General features: G+C 43.3%; 1 protein-coding gene and 1 pseudogene across 2 annotated transcripts; one reads left to right on the top strand and one right to left on the bottom strand.

Moving 5' to 3' along the window:
- The first annotated feature begins 5277 nt into the window (after positions 1-5277).
- LOC115177369 (sialic acid-binding Ig-like lectin 5) lies at positions 5278-17435 on the top strand. Of its 2 annotated transcripts, none has more exons than XM_029738089.1 (9): positions 5278-5349; positions 5784-5935; positions 6103-6471; positions 14639-14959; positions 15069-15179; positions 15463-15759; positions 15936-16059; positions 16275-16356; positions 16485-17435. In XM_029738089.1, the coding sequence occupies exons 2-9, from the start codon at positions 5875-5877 to the stop codon at positions 16878-16880; spliced, it is 1761 nt and encodes a 586-aa protein (XP_029593949.1). In that variant the 5' UTR covers positions 5278-5349; positions 5784-5874; the 3' UTR covers positions 16881-17435. The 2 variants fall into 2 exon arrangements, with proteins under 2 accessions (XP_029593949.1, XP_029593940.1); XM_029738080.1 differs by having other exon boundaries at positions 15069-15332.
- An 810-nt stretch (positions 17436-18245) lies between these two features.
- LOC115165512 (uncharacterized) lies at positions 18246-19129 on the bottom strand (annotated as a pseudogene).
- Between the last annotated feature and the right edge of the window lie 388 nt (positions 19130-19517).

The raw sequence follows: 19517 nt of genomic DNA, 5'->3' as shown, positions 1-19517 counted from the left end.
GACTGAGGTGAATGAACCTACATCAACCAAGGTGATAATGTCTGGGATAATTTTTGCTTGTTTTCTCTGTAATCCAAATAGCTTTAAAAAAAAGTATTGTATAGAAATGCAGTAAAATGCTTAAACCTTTTAAAAAATGACCACCTACGGACGTCACTAAAATTAAAATCTGATTACAGCACTGGTTGCATGTATCATGTTTGTCAACTTAAGAATATGACAGCAAATGTTTTTAAATACCCACTGACTTTTTTTGCAGTACATCTTACTCATAATTTCGTGGTGTTTGGAAAATAAGTACATTTCTCATGACCACAGCATGCTTCAAAACAGAGAGAATAGGACAGTATACACTGCATTCGGAAAGTATTCAGACCCATTGACTTTTTCCACATTTTGTGTTGAGGCACATATCTGGGGAAGGGTACAAAAAATGTCTGCGGAACTGAAGGTCCCAAAGAACACAGTGGCCTCCATCATTCTTAAATGGTATAAGTTTGGAATCACCAAGACTCTTCCTAGAGCTGGCGGCACGGCCAAACTGAGTAATCGTGAGAGAAGGGCCTTGGTCAGGGAGGTGACAATGAACCCGATGGTCATTCTGACAGAGCTCCAGAGTTCCAATGTGGAGATGGGAGAACCTTCCAGACGGACAACCATCTCTGCAGTACTTTATGGTATACTGGCCAGACAGAAGCCACTCCTCAGTAAAAAGCACATGACAGCCCACTTGGAGTTTGCCAAAAAGAACCTAAAGACTCTCAGACCATGAGAAACAAGATTCTCTGGTCTGATGAAACCAAGATTGAACTCTTTGTCCTCTTTGGCCTGAATGCCAAGCGTCACATCTGGAGGAAATGCTGATGTTTTTCAGCGGCAGGAACTGGGAGACTAGTCAAGATCGAGGCAAAGATGAACGGATCAAAGTACAGAGAGATCCCTAATGAAAACCTGCTACAGAGCACTCAGGACCTCAGACTGGGGCAGAGCACTCAGGACCTCAGACTGGAACCCGCTAAGGTTCACATTCCAACAGGACAACAACCCTAAGCACACAGTCAAGTCAACGCAGGAGTTGCATCGGGACAAGTGTCTGAACGTTCTTCAGTTGCCCAGTCAGAGCCCGGACTTGAACCCGATTGAACATCTCTGGAGAGACCTGAAAATAGCTGTGCAGCGACACTCCCCATTCCAACCTAACAGAGCTTGAGAGGATCTGCAGAGAATAATGGGAGAAACTCCCCAAATACAGGTGTGCCAAGCTTGTAGTGTCATACCCAAGAAGACTCAAGGCTGTAATCACTGCCAAAGGTGATTCAACAAAGTACTGAGTAAAAGCTCTGAATACCTATGTAAATGCAATATTTCAGTTGTTGTTTTTATACATTTGCTAAAATGTCTAAAAAACCGTTTTTGCTTTGTCATTATGGAGTTGTTCTGAACCTGTTCGTTGTTTAGCACCCCCCAGTTGCAGTTTAAGTGCAGCAGTCTAGAATCTACCTGTTTGTGTCATGTGACAAGAAGCAGTTTCAGAAGTGAAGCAATGTGTAAGATGTGCAAGTGTGACAGAGTAGTTACAATCCTTCAACATCCTTCTTTATAAACTCTGTATGATGCAATGTCTGTAATAACATTTGTTTATTTACACAAGATAAATGTTTATCACATATAATTTTCATGTTTCTGTAAAAGATGAATAATTGAGTAAGCTGTTAGCTACAGTTAGCTACTGCATTAGCTTCAATGCTATTTCTCCCTAGGGACACCTAGCTGAGAAATATCAAGCATACATTTGCATTCTAGTAACTTTATTTTATATTTGGCTCTTGATTGAGTACTCTTGTTCCGTATTTCATACATTTAGTGCAGTTATTGTGGAAGACATTCTGTGCTCTATACTACTGTAACTGAAAACATGTACTTTTATGTTTGTTGCAGTTTCACACTGTGATTCAAGTAAACTTCCAAAACGGCACCCTGCTTCTCACAGAGTTATTTGAATAAGTGTTTAGCTAACTGGACAGCTGGATAAGGGCTACTGTACATTTAGCGTGTCCAGTATAGGAGTATTGTGTGTAGATTGATGAGGGGAAAAAATGTATGTAATCCATTTTAGAATAAGGCTGTAACGTAACAAAATGTGGAGAAAGTCAAGGGGTCTGAATACTTTCCGAATGCACTGTATATCTCTATCCAATGCGAGGCATTCTCCATATTATTCACATTTAGTGTAATGTTACAATAAGACTTATGATAAGTCTTATGAGTATAATGTTTCTGAGTATTAACTTCTCTGGGCTAGGTGGGACGTGACCGTCCCACACTATTCAACAGCCAGTGAAATAGCATGGCGCGAAATACAAAACAGCAGAAATATCATAATTTCAATTTCTCAAACATACAACTATTTTACACCATTTTAAAGATACACTTCTCCTTAATGTAACCACATTGTCCGATTTCAAAAAGGCTTTACAGCGAAAGCAAAACATTAGATTATGTTAGGAGAGTACATAGACAAAAATAACCACACAGCCATTTTTCAAGCAAGGAGATATGTCACAAAAACCCAAAACACAGCTAAATGAAGCACTAACCTTTGACGATCTTCATCAGATGACAATCCTAGGACATCATGTTACACAATACATGTATGTTTTGTTCGATAAAGTTCATATTTATATCCAAAAACAGCTTTTTACATTGGCACGTGATGTTCAGAAAATGTATTCCCACCAAAAACTTCCGGTGAATAAGCACATCAATTTACAAAAATACTCATCATAAACATTGACAAAATACATAACAATTATTTTAAGAATTATAGATACAGTACTCCTTGATGCAACCGCTGTGTCAGATTTTAAAATTGCTTTTCGGCGAAAGCACATTTTTCAATATTCTGAGTACATAGCTCGCCATCAAGCAAGCTATACAGACACCCGCCAAGTTCTGGGGTAAACTCAGGTTCTGGGGTAAACTCAGAATTAGTAATATAAATATTCTCTTACCTTTGCTGATCTTCGTCAGAATTCACTCCCAGGACTGCTACTTCCACAGGAAATGTTGTTTTTGTTCGAAATAATCCATTTTTATGTCCAAATACCTCAGTTTTGTTCGTGCGTTCAGGTCCCTATCCAAAGGCATAATGCGCGAGCGTAATTCGAGACACGAAAAGTCAAAATGTTCCATTACCGTTAGTAGAAGCATGTCAAACGTTGTTTACAATCAATCTTTATGGTATTTTTAACGTAAAAATGCGATAATATTCAAACAGGACAATAGCGTATTCATTCCAGAAGAAAAAGAAGGAGGGGCACGCTATCGGGCTCGCGCATCACCAAGTCCTTTGTCCATAGGCAGTCCACTCATTGACTGAGCTCCTATTCTCTGCTCGGTTACAGGAGAATGATGAAAAAACTTTCTGAAGGCTTTTGACAGCCAATGGAAGCCTTAGGAAGTGCAACGTGACCCCGCAGACACTGTAGTTTCGATAGGGATTCAAAAGAAGAACTACAATTCTCAGATCTCCCACTTCCTGGTTGGATTTTTCTCAGGTTTTTGCCTGCAATATGAGTTATTTTATACTCACAGACATCATTCAAACAGTTTTAGAAACTTCAGAGTGTTTTCTATCCAAATCTACTATTAATATGCATATTCTAGTTTCTGGGCCAGAGTAGTAACCAGTATAATTTGGGTACGTTTTTCATCCGGCCGTGAAAATACTGCCCCCTACACCTTAAGAAGTTTTAACAGAGAAGCCTCTCTGATAGAAACTGTGAAATAAAACTCACTCTGAATATTAAAGCTATGTGGATTGAAGTGTTAGTCAAAGTTCTTTGATGGGTCTGGATTGATGGGTTTGTTGATGGGTTTGGGTTGATTATGGTCTATATACAGTACAGTAAGGCTGAAAATTATTGAACTGCACTGAGTTCGCTCCATTAGTTTGCAGTATATAGATCAAACATTTTTCTGTGATCAAATCAACATTATAAACTGGGTAGTTCGAGCCCTGAATTCTGATTGGCTGGCAGCTGTGGTATATCAGACCGTATACCACGGGTATGACAAAACATTTATATTTACTGCTCTAATTACGTTGGTAACCAGTTTACAATAGCAATAAGGCACCTCGGGGGTTTGTGATATATGGCCAGTATACTATGGCAAAGGTCTGTGTCCAGGCACTCTGCGTTGCAATGCATCATGCTTAAGTACAGCCCTTAGCCGTAGTATATTGGCCATATACCACACCTCCTTGGGCCTTATTTCTTAATTATATCAGCCCCTTTTCAATGCGACAAACCAAATCAAATTTAACTTTGCAAGATTGAGTCTGTGATTTTGTTGTAGTCAGAGCCAGAGCGCAATGGAATAGAATTCTATTGGCTTGGTAGCCCACGAGTGGTCTTTCAATCACTGGCGAGTGAATGTGCTTTTAAGATCAGTTCAGATAACGCAGAGCCGCATGTGTGCACATTTGTTGATATTATTTGCTAGTTGGCGAGATATTAGCCCAGTTATAGATAAGTGTAGGTCAGCAATGGGGAGTTACTGCTTCCTACAAGAGCACAAAACGTGTAGGCTACATTTCAAACTGTCTTTCAAAAGCTGGTCAGGAAAAAAGCTTGTCTTAATTAAAATGGCAGTGTTGTGTTTTGAGAGCAGCTTGAATATGCAAATAAGCTAATAGGCAGAGGGGTAGCCTATATTGTCTAATTCTCTGTGTGGTAATAATAATAATACATTTTATTTTCTAAAGTGGTTTCTTGCATCATACAACACAATACAATGCAATTTACTATTTGGCCCATGCTGTTACAGACCAAGTAAAAAATAATTCATTCATGTCAAGCCCTTCACAATGTAATTTTTACAATAAAAGTATCATGCAATGTAGGCCTGCAATGAACACCACATATAGGCTACTCTAGGCTATATCAAAGAAATCAAAAACTATTTCCATGTGAAAAGGTTATGGGATTTTTTTCCATTGGTTTTGTTGGTAGGCCTACATTATGATTAAATAGCCACAATAGCCTATTGGCTACTGTCTAAAACTGTAAGGGTACACCCTCAGTGTTCACTGTAAACGTGCGGCAGAAGTTGTACAAAATTCTCAAAACATTTAAGTTTCTGCTCAAAAGAGACAAAATGTGCTCAGTGCCCCCCCCAAAAATGAGGGAACATTAGCTGGGTGATATGCAATACAGAGGGACTTCCTAGACTGCAGCACCGGGTTAGAGGGAGGAGTAACAGACTGGGGACATGAAGTGACAGTTCACACGCACCAGAGTCTCACACAGGGCTCACAGGAGGAGGAGAGAGCACACTGAGAGAGAGGTAATGTGCTGATTCAGTCTTATTCTCTCACATGGCTAAACCAACTGTTAAAGTACTTGGGAGAAGAAAAAACTCTGGACATTACTTGAAATTATTTAACAAAACTAGTAACTCTTTGGTCCTTGGTAGAAAATATTGGTACTTTCTCATATTTGTTACAATGAATGTCCATGCCTAATAAATTTGGGTTATAAATAAATTCCAGTCAATTATGGTAAAATAAAACATTACTAGGACATCTTCTTTCTGTGCATGAAATTAAAGTTGAAAAAAAATGTGCAAAGAAGGTTGTAAAAATCATAAACGTTTCAAGAAACTTTCACGTCAGATGTTATGAATGCCTACGTGGTCTCCTTACACCGCTGGGAACGGGATGTGTAGTCATTATCATAACATTATTTATCATGTTATTTTATGCTCTTTCTGTGCTCCAGACCTGTGGAAACAGACAAGGTGACCAGAGAAAGAGGTGAAAGTGGACAGACCCTGGTGTTGTGGTTGATTCATTGAGGCAGTGGAGGCAGGATGTGGGTCCTCATCGGGGCAGCTCTACTCTTCTCTCTGGCAGAGAGAGCAACATCTCAAAGTACGGTCCCTTTTATCAATGAAGTTTTGTCAATATTGAAATCCTTAGTAGCTGTATAGATGTGGTAACACATTTTAATCCAAACTCATTCTGTACCATCACAAATGTTACGAACAAGTTAAGCGCTTTCTGTATCACTCATGTCTGTATTAATTTCCCTCCATCAGAACAGGCAGCATCACCCTGGAGAATTACATTCAGTCCAGAAGAGAAAACCATAGAGAAGGGACTATGTGCTGTTATTTCATGTACCTTCACTCACCCTGATAACGTAGAGCCTACCACTGCAATATGGTTCAAGTGCCCTAAAAATGGAAAATGTGATCAGGATGAAAACATAATTTTCCACTCCGAAGATCCCTCTGAAGCTCAGGAGGGTTATAGACATAGAGTGTCTCTACTAGAGACAGACCTGACAAAGGGGAACTGTAGTGTGATCATCAACGACATCAGAGAGAATGATGCTGGACAGTATCAATACAGAACGATAGGAGGACCATATACATACCCACAGAAAATGAAAATCAAAGTGACAGGTACAGCATGACTTTTACTGTTAGTTACTTTGACATGACTTGTACTGTAGTTAAATATGTACACTGACTTTAACATACAGGAACATACAGTGCCTTGCGAAAGTATTCACCCCCATTGGCATTTTTCCTATTTTGTTGCCTTTTTGTATCATTTGATTTACACAACATGCCTACCACTTTGAAGATGCAAAATATTTTTTCTTGTGAAACAAACAAGAAATAAGATAGAAAAAAAGAAAACTTGAGCATGCATAATTATTCACCCCACCAAAGTCAATACTTTGTAGAGCCACCTTTTGCAGCAATTACAGCTGCAAGTCTCTTGGGGTATGTCTCTATACGCTTGGCACATCTAGCCACTGGGATTTTTGCCCATTCAAGGCAAAACTGCTCCAGCTCCTTCAAGTTGGATGGGTTCCTGCTGGTGTACAGCAATCGTTAAGTCATACCATATATTCTCAATTGGATTGAGGTCTGGGCTTTGACTAGGCCATTCCAAGACATTTAAATGTTTCCCCTTAAACCACTCGAGTGTTGCTTTAGCAGTATGCTTAGGGTCATTGTCCTGCTGGAAGGTGAACCTCCGTCTCAGTCTAAAATCTCTGGATGACTGAAACAGGTCTTTAGCGCCATTCATCACTCCTTCAATTCTGACCAGTTTCCCAGTCTCTGCCGATGAGAAAACATCCCCACAGCATTTTTATTTATTCACCTTTATTTAACCAGGTAGGCCAGTTGAGAACAAGTTCTCATTTACAACTGTGACATGGCCAAGATAAAGCAAAGCAGTGCGACAAAAACAACAGAGTTACACAAACAGACGTACAGTCAAAAACACAATAGAAAAATATTTGTATAGTGTGTGCAAATATAGAAGAGTAGGGAGGTAAGGTAATAAATAGGCTACAGATGTCATGTGCGTCGTATGGAGTGGACCAAAATGCAGCGGGAATGTGTATGCTCATTTTCTTGTTTATTAAAGAAACGAAACAAAACACTTGAACAAAACAACGACGACAAACAGTCCCGTGAGGACAAATGACTATACGGAGAAACAACTACCCACAAATCCCAATGAAAAAACACCCCTATTAATTAGGACCTTCAATTAGAGGCAACAAGGAACAGCTGCCTCCAATTGAAGGTCAACCCAATAAACTAAACATAGAAATAGAAAACCTAGAACGAACATAGAAATATACTAACATAGAACATAAACCAAAAAACCCCGAAACACATAAAACAAACACCCCCTGCCACGTCCTGACCAAACTAAAATAACAAACAACCCCTTTTACTGGTCAGGACGTGACAACAGAGGTAAAATAATTACAATTTAGCATTAACACTGGAGTGACAGATGTGCAGATGATGATGTGCAAGTAGAGATACTGGGGTGCAAAAGAGCAAGAGGATAAATAACAATATGTGGATGAGGTAGTTGGGTGTGCTATTTACAGATTGGTTGTGTACAGGTTGTGTACAGGTACAGTGATCGGTAGGCTGCTCTGATAGCTTACGCTTAAAGTTAGAGAGGGAGATATAAGACTCCAGCTTCAGAGATTTTTGCAATTCGTTCCAGTCATTGGCAGCAGAGAACTGGAAGGAAAGGCGGCCAAAGGAAGTGTTGGCTTTGGGGATGACCAGTGCAAAATACCTGCTGGAGCGCGTGCTATGGGTGGGTGTTGCTATCGTGACCAGTGAGCTGAGATAAGGCAGGGGTTTACCTAGCAAAGACTTATAGATGACCTGGAGCCAGTGGGTTTGGTGACGAATGTGTAGTGAGGGCCAGCCAACGAGAGCATACAGGTCGCAGTGGTGGGTAGTATATGGGGCTTTAGTGACAAAACGGATGACACTGATAGACAACATCCAGTTAGCCTAGTAGAGTGTTGGGGCCTATTTTGTAAAGGACATCGCCAAAGTCAAGGATCGGTAGGATAGTCAGTTTTACGAGGGTATGTTTGGCAGCATGAGTGAAGGAGGCTTTGTTGCTAAATAGGAAGCCAATTCTAGATTTAATTTTGGATTGGAGATGCTTAATGTGAGTCTGGAAGGAGAGTTTACAGTCCAACCAGGCACCTAGGTATTTGTAGTTGTCCACATATTCTATGTCAGAACCGACCAGAGCAGTGATGCTAGGGGGGGCGGGCGGGTGCGGGCAGCAATTGGTTGAAGAGCATGCACTTATTTTTACTAGAATTTAAAAGCAGTTGGAGGCCACGGAAGGAGTGTTTTATGGCATTGAAGCTCATTCGGAGGTTTGTTAGCACAGTGTCCAAAGAAGGGCCAGATGTATACAGAATGGTGTTGTCTGTGTAGAGGTGGATCAGAGAATCACCAGCAGCAAGAGCAACATCATTGATATATACAGAGAAAAGAGTGCCCAAGAATTGAACCCTGTGGCACCCCCATAGAGACTTCCAGAGGTTCGGACAACAGGCCCTCCGATTTGACACATTGAACTCTATCTGAGAAGAAGTTGGTGAACCAGGCAAGGCAGTCATTTGAGAAGCCAAGGCTGTTGAGTCTGCCGATAAGAATGCGTTGATTGACAGAGTCGAAAGCCTTGGCCAGTCAATGAATATGGCTGCACAGTATTATCTCTTATCGATGGCGGTTATGATATCGTTTAGGACCTTGAGAGTGGCTGAGCATCTGCCTCTAACCCTAGGAAGCTCTTTGCCACCTTCTCCTCCCTCTCTGCGGACGACTTTGTCAACCATTTTGAAAAGAAGGTTGACGACATCCGATCCTCGTTTGTTAAGTCAAACGACACCGCTGGTCCTGCTCACATTGCCCTACCCTATGCTTTGACCTCTTTCTCCCCTCTCTCTCCAGATGAAATCTTGCGACTTGTGACGGCCGGCCGCCCAACAACCTGCCCGCTTGACCCTATCCCCTCCTCTCTTCTCCAGACCATTTCCGGAGACCTTCTCCCTTACCTCACCTCGCTCATCAACTCATCCTTGACCGCTGGCTACGTCCCTTCCGTCTTCAAGAGAGCGAGAGTTGCACCCCTTCTCAAAAAACCTACACTCGATCCCTCCGATGTCAACAACTACAGACCAGTATCCCTTCTTTCTTTCCTCTCCAAAACTCTTGAGCGTGCCGTCCTTGGCCAGCTCTCTTGCTATCTCTCTCAGAATGACCTTCTTGATCCAAATCAGTCAGGTTTCAAGACTGGTCATTCAACTGAGACTGCTCTTCTCTGTGTCACGGAGGCTCTCTGCACTGCTAAAGCTAACTCTCTCTCCTCTGCTCTCATCCTTCTAGACCTATCTGCTGCCTTTGATACTGTGAACCATCAGATCCTCCTCTCCACCCTCTCCGAGTTGGGCATCTCCGGCGCGGCTCACTCTTGGATTGCGTCCTACCTGACAGGTTACTCCTACCAGGTGGCATGGCGAGAATCCGTCTCCGCACCACGTGCTCTCACCACTGGTGTCCCCCAAGGCTCAGTTCTAGGCCCTCTCCTATTCTCGCTATACACCAAGTCACTTGGCTCTGTCATATCCTCACATGGTCTCTCCTATCATTGCTACGCAGACGACACACAATTAATCTTCTCCTTTCCCCCTTCTGATAACCAGGTGGCGAATCGCATCTCTGCATGTCTGGCAGACATATCAGTGTGGATGACGGATCACCACCTCAAGCTGAACCTCGGAAAGATGGAGCTGCTCTTCCTCCCGGGGAAGGACTGCCCGTTCCATGATCTCGCCATCACGGTAGACAACTCCATTGTGTCCTCCTCCCAGAGTGCTAAGAGCCTTGGCGTGACCCTGGACAACACCCTGTCGTTCTCCGCTAACATCAAGGCGGTGACCCGATCCTGTAGGTTCATGCTCTACAACATTCGCAGAGTACGACCCTGACTCACACAGGAAACGGCGCAGGTCCTAATCCAGGCACTTGTCATCTCCCGTCTGGATTACTGCAACTCGCTGTTGGCGGGTCTCCCTGCCTGTGCCATCAAACCCGTACAACTCATCCAGAACGCCGCAGCCCGTCTGGTGTTCAACCTTCCCAAGTTCTCTCACGTCACCCCGCTCCTCCACTCGCTTCCAGTTGAAGCTCGCATCTGCTACAAGACCATGGTGCTTGCCTACGGAGCTGTGAGGGGAATGGCACCTCCGTACCTTCAGGCTCTGATCAGTCCCTACACACAAAGAAGGGCACTGTGTTCATCCACCTCTGGCCTGCTCACCTCCCTACCTCTGCGGAAGCACAGTTCCCGCTCAGCCCAGTCAAAACTGTTCGCTGCTCTGGCACCCCAATGGTGGAACAAGCTCCCTCACGACGCCAGGACAGCGGAGTCAATCACCACCTTCCGGAGACACCTGAAACCCCACATCTTTAAGGAATACCTGGGATAGGATTAAGTAATCCTTCTAAGCCCCCCCCTACCCTCCCCCCCCAAAAATATATAGATGTACTATTGTAAAGTGGTTGTTCCACTGGATATCATAAGGTGAATGCATCAATTTGTAAGTCGCTCTGGATAAGAGCATCTGCTAAATGACGTAAATGTAAATGGCTGAGGTGCACCCATGACCAGCTCGGAAACCAGATTGCATAGTGGAGAAGGTACAGTGGGATTCAAAATGTTCAGGGGATCTGTTAACTTGGCTTTCGAAGATTTTAGAAAGGTAGGGCAGGATGGATATAGGTCTATAACAGTTTGGGTCTAGAGTGTCTCCCCCTTTGAAGAGGTGGATGACCGCGTCAGCTTTCCAATCTTTGGGGATCTCAGACGATACGAAAGATACAGCTTGTAATAGGGGTTGCAACAATTGTGGCGGATAATTTTAGAATGAGAGGGTCCAGATTGTCTAGCCCAGCTGATTTGTAGGGATCCAGATTTTGCTGGGTGAAGGAGAATCAGGGGGGGGGGGGGGAAGTTGCTACAGGGGGTGCTGAGATGTTGGCAGGGGTAGGGGTAGCCAGGTGGAAAGCATGGCCAGCCGTGGAAAAATGCTTTTTGAAATGATCGATTATCGTCGATTTATTGGTGTTTCCTATCCTCAGTGCAGTGGGCAGCTGGGAGGAGGTGCTCTTATTCTCCATGGACTTTACAGTGTCCAAAAAACTTTTTGGAATTGATGCTACAGGAAGCAAATTTCTGTTTGAAAAACTAGCCTTAGCTTTCCTAACTGACTGAGTTTATTGGTTCCTGACTTCCCTGAAAAGTTGCATATCACGGGGGCTATTTGATGCTAATGCAGAATGTCACAGGATGTTTTTGTGCTCGTCAAGGGCAGTCAAGTCTGGGGTGAATCAAGGGCTATATCTGTTCTTAATTTGACATTTTTTTTAATGGGGTATGCTTATTTAAGATGGAGAGGAAAGCCCTTTTGAAGAGCAACCAGGTATCCTCTGCTGATGGGATGAGGTCAATATCCTTCCAGGATACCCGGGCCAGGTCGATTAGAAAGGCCTGCTCACTTAAGTGTTTTAGGGAGCGTTTGACAGTGATGAGGGGTGGTCGTTATACTGTGAACCCATTACGTACGCAGGCAATGAGGCAGTGATTGCTGAGATCCTGGTTGAAGACAGCAGAGGTGTATTTAGAGGGCAAGTTGGTCAGGATGATATCTAAGAGGGTGCCCATGGTTGCGGATTTAGGGGTTGTACCTGGTAGGTTCGTTGATAATTTGTGTGAGATTAAGGGCATCTAGCTTAGATTGTAGGACGGCCGGGGTGTTAAAACTACTTAGGGCTAGGGGACAGTATCTTGAATTTCCGCCTGTCTGACGTGCCCAAAGGGAGCTGCATGTCCCAGTTTAGATCACCTAACAGTACAAACTTTGAAGATAGATGGGGGGCGATCAATTCACATGTGGTGTCCAGGGCACAGCTGGGGGCTTAAGGGGGTCTAGAACAAGTGGCAATGGCAAGAGACTTGTTTCTGGAAAGGTGGATATTTAAAAGTAGAAGCTAGGAGAAAAAGTAGGAGCAGGTTTCTGGGCGCAGAAGAATAGATTCAAGGCATAATGTACAGACAAGGGTATGGTAATATGTGAGTACAGTGGAGGTAAGCCTAGGCATGCATGACGATGAGGGGTTTTGTCTCTTTATGCCAAGTGCGGTCACCGTATGTGTGGGGGGGTGGAACAAAAGGGCTAGCTAAGGGATATTGAGCAGGGCTGGAGGCTCTACAGTGAAATAAGACAAATCACTAACCAAAACAGCAATAGATAAGGCATATTGACATTAGGGAGAGGCATGTGTAGCCGAGTGATCATAGGGTCCAGTGAGTAGCTAGGCGAGCTGGAGGCACGGCGATTCAGACAGCTAGCAGGCCGGGGATAGCAGGCTAGCAGATGGGCCTCAGGGGGACGTCGCAACGGGAGAGCCTGTTGAAACCCCCTCGTACTGTTACGTCGGCAGACCAGTCATGATGGATCAGCTGGGCTCCGTGTCGGCAGCAAAGGGTCCAGGCCAATTGGCAAAAGAGGTTATTGAAGCCCAGGAATTGTCTGATGGATCTCTTCAGCTAGCCGGGAGATGGGCCTAGCTCCAGGCTAGCTCCAGGCTAACTGGTGCTTGCTTCGGGATAGAGACGTAAGCCAGGAGTAGCCACTCGGATAGCTAGCTAGCTGCGATGAGCCGGAGTAAATGTTCAGAGCTTGCGGTAGGAATCCGGAGATGTGGTAGAGAAAAGCAGTCCAATATGCTCTGGGTTGATATCGCGCTGTGCAGACTGGCAGGAATTGACCAGGCTGAGGCTGGCAGATGTCCGAGTTAACGGTGATGACCGCTAGCAGTGGCTAACTGACTACTAGCTAGTTAGCTGGCTTGCTCTGAAGGGGGTTCCGCTTCTAAAGTATAAAAAATAGCACATCAATACTACATTGGGTGAGGTGGGTTGCAGGAGAGTATGTTCAGTCCGTAGATGGAAATTGAGAATAAAAATATATACAAAGAAAAACGATATATACACAGGACGGGACAAGACAATGAAAACCGACATCCCACTGCTACGCCATCTTGGATACAGAAAAATGTATGCTGCCACCACCGTGCTTCACTGTGTGGATGGTGTTCTCACGGTGATGAGAGGTGTTGGGTTTGTGCCAGACATAGCGTTTTCCTTGATGGCCAAAAAAACTAAATTTTAGTCTCATCTGACCAGAGTACCTTCTTCCATATGTTTGGGGAGTCTCCCACGTGCCTTTTGGTGAACACTAAACGTGTTTGCTTATTTTTTTCTTTAAGCAATGGCTTTTTTCTGCACTCTTCCGTAAAGCCCAGATCTGTGGAGTGTACGGCTTAAAGTGGTCTTATGGACAGATACTCCAATCTCCACTGTAGAGCTTTGCAGCTCCTTCAGGGTTATCTTCGGTCTCTTTGTTGCCTCTCTGATTAATACCGTCCTTGCCTGGTCTGTGAGTTTTGGTGGGCGACCCTCTCTTGGCAGGTTTGTTTTCGGTGCCATATTTAAAAAAAATAATAATAATGGATTTAATGGTTTCGGATATTCTTTTATAACCCAACCCTGATCTGTACTTATCCACAACTTTGTCCCTGTTTGGAGTGCTCCTTGGTCTTCATGGTGCCGCTTGCTTGGTGGTGCCCATTTCTTAGTGGTGTTGCAAACTCTGGGGCCTTTCAGAACAGGTGTATATATACTGAGATCATGTGACAGATCATGTGACACTTAGATTCCACACAGGTGGACTTTATTTGATTAATTATGTGACTTCTGAAGGTAATTGGTTGAGCCAGATCTTATTTAGGGGCTTCATAGCAAAGGGGGTGAATACATATGCACACACCACATTTCTGTTTTTTATTTTTTGAAACAAGTAATTTTTTTCATTTCACTTCACCAATTTGTACTATTTTGTATGTCCATTTCATGAAATCCAAATAAAAATCAATTTAAATTACAGGTTGTAATGCAACAAAATAGGAAAAATGCCAAGGGGGTGAATACTTTTGCAAGGCACTGTACCTCCAATTCACAAATGCCAAGATTCCCCTTGCCAATTCTCCCTTTTCAAAGTTTGTAAACAATGGTGGAATTTTTGGGGCATTATTTGGAGCAGTTTAACAGGGTTAGCATAGTTAGTATGCTGTAACACTGCATCTGATTATGTTTCTCTGATGTCTGGTACACAGATGTTAATTTAACTTCTGAGTTTGTATTTCCTGTGTCCAGCTCTGACCCAGAAGCCCTCAGTGTTGACTCCTCCTCTGACAGAGGGAGAACCAACTACTCTGACCTGCATCGCCCCAGGGATCTGCTCTGGAACTCCTCCTAACATCACATGGACATGGAGAGGGACAGCAGACAACATCACTGAGCTCAGAGACAACACCACTACACAAAAGAGAGAGGATCTGACCAGCGTCACAACAACCGACTTCTCAACTTTGACCTTTACCCCCTCAGCTAACGATCACAGCACCAAGGTCACATGTCTGGTGACCTTCAATGGCAGTGTCACCACTAAGAAGACACTGAAATTGAATGTGATATGTAAGAACTGTACATTATCTGACCTTAATTTCACAACACATTCTTTCATTGTGATTCAATAGTTATATTTCATTAACATGATTACCTGTGTATGCACTTTGTTTTCTAGATGTGAAGGAACCCAAGATCTCTGGTAATAACACAGTGAGAGAGGGTGATACCCTGAATCTGACCTGCAGTGTTGACAGCTACCCACCATCATCATCAAATATCAACTGGAGTAAGACCGGGTCAACAGCTTGGGAACAGAAATACTCTGGACTGGCCGCTCTAGTTGTCTCTAACTTGACAAGAGAACATGCTGGGGATTATGTGTGTACAGCTCAACACCTCAACAGGACTCTGACAGCTTCCACTGTTGTAACTGTGATGTGTTAGTACAAACAGCACTGCACAAACCTGATTGAAACATTTAAGTTGATGTGACATGGAATCGCTCTTATCTGTCATGATGTTAATATCAATCTGTCACTGATTCCTTTCTCTTCACTGTGTTTTTCCAGATCGTCCTGTGATGCTCAATGGCTCTGGGTGTGTGGTCCAGGCAGAGGTCATGACCTGTGTGTGTGTTGCTCAGGGTGTTCCCTTACCCATAATAGAGTGGCCACTGCTGGAGCTCAACACAGAGAAGTACAGCCTCACTACATCAGTGTTCGGGTCCTCAGTGAACAGCACTATCAGCCTGCCTGTTAGAAACCAGACCAACAACACCACTGTGGAGTGTGTCAGCAGAAATGTGTTGGTAGGAGTGATAGAGAAGTTGCAGGTCATGCAAAAAGAGAGCCCAGAAAAGCAAGGAGGTAAAGATATAAGTCAAGTTACTTGGTTAGAGAGTCAACGCTTCCCAAAACCACCCAAAGTTTGCAATATTGAGCATGTTCTGTACATGTAGGCTTAGACTCTGAAAATTACATTTTTTTCTTCGAGACGATATGAAGTAATGTGAGCCAATTTCATAGAGTTGTTCTCTTTTTAGAAAAAGAAGGGGAAGACAGAGCTATGCTGTCGGACCTAAAACAGATTACTGCATTTGTGATTGGTGCAGCCCTCTCAGCCACCATCTGTTGTATCTTCCTGTGTTTGACAGGGAAATGTAAAAGGTACATGAATTCTATTACTGAAGTACAGTTCGTGTTAACTGAGTGTTGTTTTTAAAATCAATTGCAGATTGTCTTTAGAAATTCAGATTTACTGTCAAGAGAATCAGATACATTGTCAAAAGTACCAATGCCTTGCAACATATTGTAATGGAAGTGCTTGCTAACCCCTCCAAAATATAGTTATTGAGAAATGTCATTTGTAATATTTTCCTTAGACAAAAACAGAGGATCTCAAAGGACTCAGACTCCAAAAGCCCTTTCATAAACCTGGAGATGGTGGCATGTGAAGACCAACAGGTGCAGAACCAGTTTCCTTCTTTATTCAGCTTTATCAACATTCTGTTAGCATTGACAGCATAAACAGATCTTGGACCACCAAGCTAACAAGACTCCTCACACAGTGCTTTCTGTAATCTACTCCATAGATGGATGCAGGACGGGCTGTGCGGGGTGAACAGACCCCTCTGCAGGTGGTGCTGAGGGAGGGAGCTGAAAACGTAGGGCCCCAGACCAGTGGAGCCGCGGGAAAATCTTCCACAAGGGAAGAACCAAATGAAGTGGACTACGCCAGTATCAACTACTCCCTGCTGAAGAAGAAGACTCCTGAGGAGGCAGAGAAGAAGACCACCACCACAGAGTCAGAGTACGCCAAAATCAAACGAGAGAATAAGAAAGAAGGGGATGAAGATGGAGGAGAGGGGAGTGGAATGATGATGATGGGGAAGGATGAGGAGAAAGAGAATGGTAAGCCGGCAGCAGAGACAGATGAGGATACAGCACTTTACTCCAACGTAAAGGCTATAATGGGTGGTGGTGAGTGACAGCAATTTTCGCTAGAAAAAGTGGCTGATAGCATACAGTATTATACAGCCATGGATTCTTATATCATTTTCTGAATCCAGATTGAAAGTTTTATGATGATACTGGGACTTTTGTTCAACTGAAACTACTGTAGTTAATCATTTTGGTAAATGCTTTATTTTACAGCCATGTGTCAGATAGTACTGTATGTGCCTGGTGCTTCTACAATTTAAATAATCATATTTTCTAGTTGTACATAGAAGAATGTTCTGGGTATGTTTTGTAATGTTTTTCAAGGAAGTGTCATTTTACTTTTGTAACGATTCTGTTTTGTCACCATGAGGAAGGACTGACAAAGATGTGGTTTGGAAAAGTAGAGGTCAAACCCTTTCATGTTTTTCTCCTCTTTCCTTTCATTTGTGTGGGTGGGGATATTATGTAGTATGTGTGGTTTTAACCAACATCTTTCTGTAAATAGGATACTGATTTACTGCAGAAAATGTTGACAAAATGTAATAAAGAATTCTCATTTTGGGCTAGCCAGAGAGCTCAAATGAAATGAATCAAGAAAAAAAGTACATTGTGCTTTTAAAAGTTGCGTGCTATAGACGGATTGGTTGTTTAGCAACCAAACAGACACGTGTACAGCTATGGAGTACAACAGACTGGATTGGCTTAGATTTTTTACAACATGTAAACTATATCTTGTCTCTAATGTTTATTGAAAATACATATACATTTGCACAATGTCTCTCAAATAAGTTGTTACAGTTGTTGGTTAGCTAGCTAACACATTTTTTAGATATTAGATTAGCATAGACGTGACATCAGTCAAAACATGACGTGGTATCAAGAACAGGATAAAACTAGCTGAAACGACCCACCTACAATTCCCCACATGGCAGCTTCGTGTCATTGTTGCTAGATATCTGGCCATCCAGAATCACGACAATACACGGCCTTCGGTGCATATTGTTTTCATGACATTGTCAGCTAACCCGTATATGAGAATATTTTTCTATTTTAAGCATGCATTATTTCAACATTATTTTATATTGAGGCACTAACTCACATTTAATGGTTCTGTATTTTAAGTTGTTTGTTCTCTGTAATCTGTTCAAAGCATGTTTAAATTGTGTATTTTTTGGGCTATTTCCAACCTACCATCTACACAAATGTCATTCAACAGTAATTATAGGCAACCGATGGTATAAATCAGGGATGGGCAACTTTGATGGGGTGGGGGCCACAAAAAGTCCGAACTGATCATGGGGGGCAGCAGTAACTCACAGATCTGCCTACCCACACATGTAGTCAGAGCCAGCCCTAGCCTTTTGGGGGCCCTAAGCAAAATGTTGTTTCCCCCACCTTACGAGCACAACATTTTAGGGACACTTCTTGACTGCAGAGAAAAAAATGTTTTTAGAGTTAATTTCCTACAATTCTACACATTTTGCTATGGGACTTAGAGAAATGTTGCAGTTTTAAAGCAAGTTTGCTGCAAATCTACACATTTTGCCAAGGGGTTCAGATACCACGGCAAAGAGCAAGGTGACCGCCCACACCTGGGCCTTGAAGCAGTCCCTCTTCTGGGTGACCAGCTGCGCTGGTGTGAGAGTGGGCAGGGCCTAGAGGAGGGCTGGGCCGGATCTCTGGAAGGTCCTTTTCCATCTCCTCCAGGAGTCCTGGGAAGTCAAGCTTCTCCAGACAGGAGGGCCTCATAAGAACACCTTAGACAGGGCAACCCCCTGGCCCTTACACACCACCAGGCTCTTCTCCGTGTCCTTCTCTGAGGCCAGCAGGGCAAAGTACACCATGACCATCTGCACCGAGAGGGCCTCTAGGAACATCACCACGCTGTTGACCTGGAGACTGAATGAACACCATGACCACCATGTTCTACCGCACGAACTTGACTCGCCCCATGTAAGCTTACGGGTAAAAGGGCAAGGCTGTGGAGGTGGGTGGCAGGTCCCTCTGGCAGAAGTCTGGGTGTTTGGGGTTGTGTAGATGGCCAGCTCCTCTGGAGGGGTGGGGGAGAGGGAGGGGGAGAGGGGGAGGGCGGCCCCTTAATCCTCAGACCCCACAACGCGGATGGCATTACGGAAGGCAGGCTTCTTTGACTCCCAGGTACCCCGCCATGGCCAGGTTGATCCGGCTTATCAGGAGGTCCTCCACAGCATCCTTTGACATCCGACAGCTTGATGTTCTCAATGGACTCTTTGAGGTTCTCCAGGGGATTCAGGCTGTGAGATACATCTGCCGTCATGGCTGTGAGAAAGGAGAGGATGGTCATTAGAATAGGACAACACATACGAACACACTTCTTAATCGTGAAGGATTACATTTCTTGGGCATGTAATTAATCAATTCAATTGATCATTCATTGGCATATATATGTATGTAGTTGACTGACTGTTAGGTCCACACAGATTAGTACAGAGGTATTTATCAGTCTCTGATTAGAAGGCAAGGACAAACAGACATTCACAGCTCACGTGGACCGGTAAACATGTACCTTACTGCTTAATCATTTGGGGATAAGTGGGAACACAATAAAACAGTTTGAACAAAATTCATAACATTTTACAGAATAACAATGTATACTACATAATTGCTCAAAGGATGTATTGTGTAATTGGTAAGTATTAGGTAAA

Source organism: Salmo trutta, chromosome 3 (genome assembly GCF_901001165.1).
Source record: "Salmo trutta chromosome 3, fSalTru1.1, whole genome shotgun sequence".
NCBI classification, from domain to species: Eukaryota; Metazoa; Chordata; class Actinopteri; order Salmoniformes; family Salmonidae; genus Salmo; species Salmo trutta.
The sequence above is the reverse complement of the archived record's forward strand: the minus strand, read 5'-3'. Positions and strand labels throughout refer to the sequence as shown.

Bases quoted from the DNA above. Each gene is read 5' to 3' on its own strand.
- LOC115177369 (XM_029738080.1), top strand. From the start codon at position 5,875: ATGTGGGTCCTCATCGGGGCAGCTCTACTCTTCTCTCTGGCAGAGAGA. The intron at 6,472-14,638 runs GTACAGCATGAC...TCCTGTGTCCAG, and splicing joins AATGAAAATCAAAGTGACAG to CTCTGACCCAGAAGCCCTCA. The intron at 15,333-15,462 runs GTTAGTACAAAC...GTGTTTTTCCAG, and splicing joins CACTGTTGTAACTGTGATGT to ATCGTCCTGTGATGCTCAAT.